The following is a 10,139-nucleotide window of genomic DNA, read 5'->3' as shown; positions in this document are numbered from 1 at the left end:
AGCAAACCTTCTTGCCACAGCTCGCATTAATGTGCCATCCTGGATGAGCTGCACTACCTGAGCCACTTGTGTGGGTTGTAGACTCCGTCTCATGCTACCACTAGAGTGAAAGAACCGCCAGCATTCAAAAGTGACCAAAACATCAGCCAGGAAGCATAGGAACTGAGAAGTGGTCTGTGGTTGTCACCTGCAGAACCACTCCTTTATTGGGGGTGTCTTGCTAATTGCCTATAATTTCCACCTGTTGTCTATTCCATTTGCACAACAGCATGTGAAATGTATTGTCAATCAGTGTTGCTTCCTAAGTGGACAGTTTGATTTCACAGAGGTGTGATTGACTTGGAGTTACATTGTGTTGTTTAAGTGTTCCCTTTATTTCTTTGAGCAGTGTATTTTTACCTCTAGTGATCTCCTGATGTGCTTTAAGGATTGTTGTGGACTTAGAAGCTCCAATTTTGTTGTTTTTCTATTAAAAATAAAAACATTCTAAAATGTGATTTTGAGTGATGAAAACCTACAAAACAGGGAACAATCTGAAACCTGGAAAAACTAAACTAAGATTTTATAGGGCCATAGATAAGGCTCATGATCTATTCCTGGGTTACTTTTACATTTTCCCGCTGTGCCGAAACGAACGGTTACCCCAAAACCTTAATTACGTACCTGACTGTGGGTTTGGTGAACACCCCTAATTATTACTGTAAAATGGATAAACATTCCTTACAATGAATAGAGGCTCAGAAATGGCAGTGAAATCATTGATAATGAATGATTCTTTAATTGAAGAAAGCAACAACAACAACAACAACAACAACAACAAGACACTTGCTGCTGCTTGGTAACAGAGGGGTTTTGGGTCAGGAAGGAGAGGAGACGAGAGAGCGATCGATTCCTTTTAACACTGAAATCATAATAAATCCTACCTTCTTTAATGCACAACTCAAAACAGCTGGTTGGGGCTGGCTCCACCCGATTGCCATGGAAACGCATAAACTTCACCAAGCTAAGCACTGAAAAATCTAAATGAATCTAGTCTCATTGAAATAAAATCTGCAGTTGAAAAGCTTTAGTCCTGAATTTCAGCCCCCCCCCCCCCATGAGTGTTCTCTTAAAATTAAAACTCTGTATTTGTTTCAAAACATGAACATTAAAAAAAAAAAAAAAAATTCTGCCTTAAGATTAATGACTAGCAAAATAATTAACGATAGCATTACTGTCAATATGATTACTTATATGTTAGTAAATTATGGCATCTTTGTGGTTTGACCACAGAAGTGATGACCTCACTGTGATTTGCTCACAGAAGAACACGTGTCCCAATGGGCGGTGGGTGAAGAGTTCACTTAAGGACCAATGGAATGGTCTAAAAATGTGCTAACTCCGCCCACCCGGTCCACGCAAAACCACCTCGCCCAACGTCTCAAAATTGCGACACCCTTTTTAGAGTGACGCCAAACCAAGAAACTGGATTGTAAAAACCCATAGAAAAGCCACCCTAAATTGAGTCTCAGGCTTCTGAAATGACACCCAATCCCTCAAGTCTACGGGTTACTGTAGCCCTAAAGCCTACGGGTTACTGTAGCCCTAAAGCCTACGGGTTACTGTAGCCCTAAAGCCTACGGGTTACTGTAGCCCTAAAGCCTACGGGTTACTGTAGCCCTAAAGCCTACGGGTTACTGTAGCCCTAAAGCCTACGGGTTACTGTAGCCCTAAAGCCTACGGGTTACTGTAGCCCTAAAGCCTACGGGTTACTGTAGCCCTAAAGCCTACGGGTTACTGTAGCCCTAAAGCCTACGGGTTACTGTAGCCCTAAAGCCTACGGGTTACTGTAGCCCTAAAGCCTACGGGTTACTGTAGCCCTAAAGCCTACGGGTTACTGTAGCCCTAAAGCCTACGGGTTACTGTAGCCCTAAAGCCTACGGGTTACTGTAGCCCTAAAGCCTACGGGTTACTGTAGCCCTAAAGTCAACGGGTTACTGTAGCCCTAAAGTCTACGGGTTACTGTCTACGGGTTACTGTAGCCCTAAAGTCTATGGGTTACTGTAGCCCTAAAGTCTACGGGTTACTGTAGCCCTAAAGTCTACGGGTTACTGTAGCCCTAAAGTCTACGGGTTACTGTAGCCCTAAAGTCTACGGGTTACTGTCTACGGGTTACTGTAGCCCTAAAGCCTACGGGTTACTGTAGCCCTAAAGTCTATGGGTTACTGTAGCCCTAAAGTCTACAGGTTACTGTCTACGGGTTACTGTAGCCCTAAAGTATACGGGTTACTGTAGTCTACGGGTTACTGTAGCCCTAAAGCCAACGGGTTACTGTAGCCCTAAGCCTACGGGTTACTGTAGTCTACAGGTTACTGTAGTCTACGGGTTACTGTAGCCCTAAGTCTACGGTTTACTCTAGCCCTAAGTCTACGGTTTACTGTAGCCCTAAAGCCTACGGGTTACTGTAGCCCTAAAGCCTACGGGTTACTGTAGTCTACGGGTTACTGTAGTCTACGGGTTATTATAGCCCTAAGTCTACGGGTTACTGTAGCCCTAAGTCTACGGGTTACTGTCTACGGGTTACTGTAGCCCTAAAGTCTACGGGTTACTGTCTACGGGTTACTGTAGCCCTAAAGTCTATGGGTTACTGTAGCCCTAAAGTCTACGGGTTACTGTAGCCCTAAAGTCTACGGGTTACTGTAGCCCTAAAGTCTACGGGTTACTGTAGCCCTAAAGTCTACGGGTTACTGTCTACGGGTTACTGTAGCCCTAAAGCCTACGGGTTACTGTAGCCCTAAAGTCTATGGGTTACTGTAGCCCTAAAGTCTACAGGTTACTGTCTACGGGTTACTGTAGCCCTAAAGTATACGGGTTACTGTAGTCTACGGGTTACTGTAGCCCTAAAGCCAACGGGTTACTGTAGCCCTAAGCCTACGGGTTACTGTAGTCTACAGGTTACTGTAGTCTACGGGTTACTGTAGCCCTAAGTCTACGGTTTACTCTAGCCCTAAGTCTACGGTTTACTGTAGCCCTAAAGCCTACGGGTTACTGTAGCCCTAAAGCCTACGGGTTACTGTAGTCTACGGGTTACTGTAGTCTACGGGTTATTATAGCCCTAAGTCTACGGGTTACTGTAGCCCTAAGTCTACGGGTTACTGTCTACGGGTTACTGTAGCCCTAAAGCCTACGGGTTACTGTCAACGGGTTACTGTAGCCCTAAAGCCTACGGGTTACTGTAGTCTACGGGTTACTGTAGTCTACGGGTTACTGTAGCCCTAAGTCTACGGGTTACTGTAGTAAATGGGTTACTGTAGCCCTATAGTCTATGGGTTACTGTCTATGGGTTACTGTAGCCCTATAGTCTATGGGTTACTGTAGCCCTATAGTAGCACACCGTAGGGAACAGGGTGTCATTTGAGACGTAACCAGTCCTAAACCAAATGATCACCTGGCACCTCAGGTGCAATCATCATGTCTTGAACTTCTTCTCTGAGGTCTCCGACCCCCCTGACCCCTCCCCTGACCCTTGACCTCTTGACCCAAGGTGAGTCCGTTTCAGCGCACCCTGGGCTGGGCCTCTCTGAGACGACGACGACCCGCCGTCCTCCCCCTCCTCCTCCTCCTCCACCAGGGTCCTAGTGCCTGCTGATTTCAACTCTAAGGTCTCTCTCTCTCCCTCGGAGTCTGAGGATTCAAATAGGTCTGGAGCCAGGCGACCCCTACAGCCTACCGGCACCTCAGTCATGTCAAGGTGCTGCAGCCCGTTCAGCCCAGGGCTGTGGTGTCTGGAACTAGGGGAGATCCAGCGACTATGGTCTGACTCGTCGGCCTCTTCAGGACTATCTAAGCCCTCGGCCATCCTCTCTAAAGCAGCCCTCCTCTCCCCAACCCTTCCTGCCCAGGACTCGTTCCTCTGCTGCAGGGCGTCTTGAGACAGAAGGGAGGCGATGAGGAGCCCCTCCTGCTCCGCTCGGTCGTCCTGGCTGTCCAGAGACACCGCAGGGCTAGAACCAGGGAGGGTGTGCGACTTGCGTCTCCCCGTTTTAGAGCCACTTCTGTGGGGTCCGATCTGAACCTGGTCCTGTTGAAGCTCCGTGGAGGACGCGGAGGAGGATGAGGCCTCGTCGATTGAGATCTTGGGGTAGGAGCAGGAGTCGACCCCCCCGGGGTACAAGGCCTGGGCGGACTCGGGGCGCCCCCCACTGGACAGGCGGGGGAAATGCATGCGGCGCCACCGGGCTGCAGTACGTTGTCTCCTACTGGCTCTCCTCTGCTCCTCGTCCTCAGAGCTGGTGGAGGAGGTGGAAGAGGAGGAGCTAGAGGAGGCGCCGGCGGGGGACGAGGTGGGGCTGGAGAGGGTGGAGTTGTCTCGGGGGCTGGGAGAGCGAGGCCGAGGCATGGGGTCTGGCCAGAATCCACTGGAGTCAGAGTCCTCTCCCACCAGGTCCAATAAGAACACCGACTGCTGATATCTGCTGCCACGCCTCCTCGGCTGCGGTGGCTCCACCCCTTCAGGATGCTCCGCCCCCGAGGTCTCGGGTGCAGCTAATGAGGACGATGAGGAGTGGTCCGAGTCGGCAGTAGCAGCAGCAGAGGGCGGTACAGGCGTGGCGACTCCACTCCCAACCAGGACCCCGGCGGCGTCTCTTATAGCCCGTGTGGAGCGTCGTCCCCTGGCGTGGAGCTGCAGGATGGCCCCCTCACTCAGGTCACTGTCTGAGTCCGAACTCCAGCCCTCGATCTCCCGACGAACCAGAGAGTCAAAGAAGGCCATCATACGAGGATCCTCCTGGATGGACTGAGATGACATGCAACAGTTCTTAATTAGTCACCACAAAATGTGTGTGTGTGTGTGTGCGTGTGTGTGTGTGTGTGTAGGGAGGGTGTTATATAGGGAAAGGTAGTGCACTATATTAGGGAAAGGTAGTGCACTATATTAGGGAAAGGTAGTGCACTATATTAGGGAAAGGTAGTGCACTATATTAGGGAAAGGTAGTGCACTATATTAGGGAAAGGTAGTGCACTATATTAGGGAAAGGTAGTGCACTGTATTAGTGAAAGGTAGTGCACTATATTAGGGAAAGGTAGTGCACTATATTAGGGAAAGGTAGTGCACTGTATTAGTGAAAGGTAGTGCACTATATTAGGGAAAGGTAGTGCACTATATAGGGAAAAGTAGTGCACTATATAGGGAATAATTTGGGACGTGGACCGGTGTTACCTGTGAGACGTAGTCGTGGCTCAGGCCGCTGCCGCTGTTCAGGACCAAGTTGATGTACTCCTCGTGGCTGTACAGACTCCTGGACTTATCCTCCACACGACTATCCAGGTCTCCCAGACTCTCCGTCTGCTGGTAGGGGCTCCACGCCTGGGGGTAGGACGGAGGGGTTTCAGGGGGAGAGGACAAGGACAGGAGAGGAGGGTTAAGAGTTTAAATTGAACACCTGGTTGGGCCTGTATCAGCTCTCACACCTCTGGTACGTTGAAGATGATGATGGACCAACAGCAACCTTGGGACCAGCTGGAGGAGCGGAGGTTGAGATGAATTAACACCACATCCTTTCCTTTTACAAGCTCAGGCCACTACATTTGTCTGAGATGGAGACGGGCAGAGAGACAGTGGAGAGGGGCAGAGAGACAGTGGATAGGGGCAGAGAGACAGTGGATAGGGGCAGAGAGACAGTGGAGAGTGGCAGAGAGACAGTGGAGAAGGGCAGAGAGACAGTGGAGAAGGGCAGAGAGACAGTGGAGAAGGGCAGAGAGACAGTGGAGAGGGGCAGAGAGACAGTGGAGAGGGGCAGAGAGACAGTGGAGAGGGGCAGAGAGACAGTGGAGAGGGGCAGAGAGACAGTGGAGAGGGGCAGAGAGACAGAGGAGAGGGGCAGAGAGACAGTGGAGAGGGGCAGAGAGATAGTGGAGAGGGGCAGAGAGACAGTGGAGAGGGGCAGAGAGACAGTGGAGAGGGGCAGAGAGACAGTGGAGAGGGGCAGAGAGACCGTGGAGAGGGGCAGAGAGACAGAGGAGAGGGGCAGAGAGACAGTGGAGAGGGGCAGAGAGACAGTGGATAGGGGCAGAGAGACAGAGGATAGGGGCAGAGAGACAGAGGATAGGGGCAGAGAGACAGAGGATAGGGGCAGAGAGACAGAGGATAGGGGCAGAGAGACAGAGGATAGGGGCAGAGAGACAGTGGATAGGGGCAGAGAGACAGTGGATAGGGGCAGAGAGACAGTGGATAGGGGCAGAGAGACAGTGGATAGGGGCAGAGAGACAGTGGATAGGGGCAGAGAGACAGTGGATAGGGGCAGAGAGACAGTGGATAGTGGCAAAGAGACAGTGGATAGAGGTGAAGAGACAGTTGTCTCAGAGAGTGGATAGAGGTGAAGAGACAGTGGATAGTGGTGAAGAGAGTGAGTTGTCTCAGTCAGAGACAGTGGATAGAGGTGAAGAGACTGAGTTGTCTCAGTCAGAGACAGTGGATAGTGGTGAAGAGACTGAGTTGTCTCAGTCAGAGACAGTGGATAGAGGTGAAGAGACTGAGTTGTCTCAGTCAGAGACAGTGGATAGTGGTGTAGAGACAGAGTTGTCTCAGTCCGTCTTCACCTCAAGCCCTCTGATTCATAAAGGGACAGAGACCCATACAGGTGGTGGGGAATTACCTAGAGATGATCACCCGATATTCTAGATGACCCTTTGAATGAGCACCCACTATGTTGTGTTAACTAGAAGTTTTAGTTTGTGTATTTAACATAACCACATGTAACGTCCGGGTGTCCATTAGTTTAGGCTTCAAAAGTTGACTCACTTTTTCAATTCGATCGAGTTGCAACATAAAACCGATCGGGAATACCGAAGAATGCCGAAGTCATGCCGTCATTTTTGTTTTGTTTTGTTGGTTATGTCATATGGAGGATCCACCGAGCCCAATCCCTACAACAGGGCTCTTCCTGGAGATCTACTGGTCCTGTAGGTTTTCAGTCCAACCCTCTTCCTGGAGATCTACTGGTCCTGTAGGTTTTCAGTCCAACCCTCTTCCTGGAGATCTACTGTCCTGTGGGTTTTCAGTCCAACCCTCTTCCTGGAGATCTGAAAACCCACAGGACAGTAGTTCTCCAGGAAGAGGTTTGGACTGAAAACCTACAGGACCAGTAGATCTCCAGGAAGAGGGTTGGACTGAAAAGCTACAGGACAGTAGTTCTCCAGGAAGAGGGTTGGACTGATAACCTATCAGGAAGAGGGTTGGACTGATAACCTATCAGGAAGAGGGTTGGGCTGATAACCTATCAGGAAGAGGGTTGGGCTGATAACCTATCAGGAAGAGGGTTGGGCTGATAACCTATCAGGAAGAGGGTTGGGCTGATAACCTATCAGGAAGAGGGTTGGGCTGATAACCTATCAGGAAGAGGGTTGGGCTGATAACCTATCAGGAAGAGGGTTGGGCTGATAACCTATCAGGAAGAGGGTTGGGCTGATAACCTATCAGGAAGAGGGTTGGGCTGATAACCTATCAGGAAGAGGGTTGGGCTGATAACCTATCAGGAAGAGGGTTGGGCTGATAACCTATCAGGAAGAGGGTTGGGCTGATAACCTATCAGGAAGAGGGTTGGGCTGATAACCTATCAGGAAGAGGGTTGGGCTGATAACCTATCAGGAAGAGGGTTGGGCTGATAACCTATCAGGAAGAGGGTTGGGCTGATAACCTATCAGGAAGAGGGTTGGGCTGATAACCTATCAGGAAGAGGGTTGGGCTGATAACCTATCAGGAAGAGGGTTGGGCTGATAACCTATCAGGAAGAGGGTTGGGCTGATAACCTATCAGGAAGAGGGTTGGGCTGATAACCTATCAGGAAGAGGGTTGGGCTGATAACCTATCAGGAAGAGGGTTGGGCTGATAACCTATCAGGAAGAGGGTTGGGCTGATAACCTATCAGGAAGAGGGTTGGGCTGATAACCTATCAGGAAGAGGGTTGGGCTGATAACCTATCAGGAAGAGGGTTGGGCTGATAACCTATCAGGAAGAGGGTTGGACTGATAGGTTATCAGGAAGAGGGTTGGGCTGATAACCTATCAGGAAGAGGGTTGGGGCTGGTAACCTATCAGGAAGAGGGTTGGGGCTGGTAACCTATCAGGAAGAGGGTTGGGGCTGGTAACCTATCAGGAAGAGGGTTGGGGCTGATAACCTATCAGGAAGAGGGTTGGGGCTGATAACCTATCAGGAAGAGGGTTGGGGCTGATAACCTATCAGGAAGAGGGTTGGGGCTGGTAACCTATCAGGAAGAGGGTTGGGGCTGATAACCTATCAGGAAGAGGGTTGGGGCTGATAACCTATCAGGAAGAGGGTTGGGGCTGGTAACCTATCAGGAAGAGGGTTGGGCTGATAACCTATCAGGAAGAGGGTTGGGGCTGGTAACCTATCAGGAAGAGGGTTGGACTGATAACCTATCAGGAAGAGGGTTGGGCTGATAACCTATCAGGAAGAGGGTTGGGGCTGGTAACCTATCAGGAAGAGGGTTGGGCTGCCCTGCCTTACAATGGAAACTCCAACAGAAATATCTTCAAACGTATAACTTGAAATTAAACCAAATCTTATTCACTCGTGACTCCTGGTTTCAACTACATTTTCTGCGTATTTACAAGAAAACACTATGATTTTGCAAAATCAGCTTGCGAGGTTTCTATCCAACTAGCCTGTAGCACTGCAGAGTAAGTAGGTTATCAAAACCTAGCTGTGGGTGCCAGGTAGCCTAGGGGTTTAGAGCATTGGGCCAGTAACCGAAAGGTTTCTGGTTCGAAATCCCCGAGCTGAAAAGGTAAGAAAAATCTGTCGTTCCGCCCCCTGAGCAAGGCACTGCTCCCCGGGTGCCGAATACGTGTTGATTATAGCAGCACCCCGCGCCTCTCTGAGAGGGGTTCGGTTAAATGCGGAAGACATTTCAGTTGTTCAACTAGCTTCAATAGCAAATTGAGCCACATTAAAGCAAACCAACCTTTTCGAATGACCTAAAGCCATTCTGCTAACGAGCCTCGCTAGCCAACCAGCACAGTTGACAGTTAGCCACAAATTACAACTCGAGACCAACTAGCACAAGCAGGAACCCACAGTACACAACTAAAACAAAGAAGATAACAATCAACAAGAGAACGGAGACTTACTGGATGAACGGCTGATGCCCATCCAATGGTAAAGAGTGGATGAGTTTGCAACCAAAGAAGAGCCAAGGAGGGAGGCGCTTCAGAGGCCATTTTACCAGCCAAGGAAGAGTCAGTGAGGGTAGCTAACCCAATAGCGATATAACGAAGGAAGAGTCAGTGAGGGTAGCTAACCCAATAGCGATATAACGAAGGAAGAGTCAGTGAGGGTAGCTAACCCAATAGCGATATAACGAAGGAAGAGTCAGTGAGGGTAGCTAACCCAATAGCGATATAACGAAGGAAGAGTCAGTGAGGGTAGCTAACCCAATAGCGATATAACGAAGGAAGATTCAGTGAGGGTAGCTAACCCAATAGCGATATAGCGAAGGAAGAGTCAGTGAGGGTAGCTAACCCAATAGCGATATAACGAGGTAAATCTGAAGTAGATAGATTCCTGAGGCAATAACCTAGAGGTGGCGATCGGAGGAAAGCTCCAGGCAGATGGAAATCGTCACAACAGCAGTCGGTGAGCGCTAAGCCAAGATCGAACATCTCTGGTTCCCTACTTCAGAGAACAGGTCAAAAAGTTGACCAGACAAGTATAAGAAAAACAGACCGGTACTAAAGTATTAGAGCAGGCAGGAATTATTTTCGATTTTGGTTTTGAGGCAGGGGGAAAAGCCTTCTGGTGCAGGAGATTCCGAGATTCCGAGCTGCAGGATCATGTGGGAAATCTGATTGGTTGATTACGTCACACCTCCTCGTGACTGGTGGATTGTAAACTCACCACAGCAAACACGCATGTCTTCATGGTTGGCTAAGATTAACCAGAAATCTCCCCATGACGTTGACAAATAGTGCATTCTATATAGTTAAGTTAATAAATATTTCAAAACATAACCATTTTTTAAAAATATATAGTTATAGGTAGCCAACTACAGCTAAATTACTTTGTCTATGACCACACTACGTTGTTACTTTGGTAAATAAAATAAAAAATCATGCTACCTTCCCTTTAAAAAAAGTAAGTT

At 49.1% G+C, this 10,139-nt stretch overlaps 1 protein-coding gene across 2 annotated transcripts in view; it reads right to left on the bottom strand.

The window, feature by feature from the left end:
• Nucleotides 1-755: 755 nt before the first annotated feature.
• The window catches only part of LOC139375457 (ddb1 and cul4 associated factor 5), a 31,889-nt gene continuing 22,505 nt past the window's right edge, over nucleotides 756-10,139 (bottom strand). Inside the window, exons 9-12 of one of the 2 annotated variants that reach the window (XM_071117262.1) lie at nucleotides 5,201-5,347; nucleotides 3,094-4,777; nucleotides 2,060-2,861; nucleotides 756-1,759 (exon numbers count right to left, since the gene is read on the bottom strand). In XM_071117262.1, coding sequence (XP_070973363.1) covers nucleotides 3,449-4,777; nucleotides 5,201-5,347 — 1,476 coding nt within the window. In that variant the 3' untranslated portion in view covers nucleotides 756-1,759; nucleotides 2,060-2,861; nucleotides 3,094-3,448. The other variant, XM_071117263.1, reaches the window with a different exon arrangement.

The sequence above is a fragment of the Oncorhynchus clarkii genome, chromosome 19 (genome assembly GCF_045791955.1).
Source record: "Oncorhynchus clarkii lewisi isolate Uvic-CL-2024 chromosome 19, UVic_Ocla_1.0, whole genome shotgun sequence".
Lineage (NCBI taxonomy): Eukaryota > Metazoa > Chordata > Actinopteri > Salmoniformes > Salmonidae > Oncorhynchus > Oncorhynchus clarkii.
Note: the sequence above shows the minus strand (reverse complement) of the source record. Positions and strands in the feature narration are given on the sequence as shown.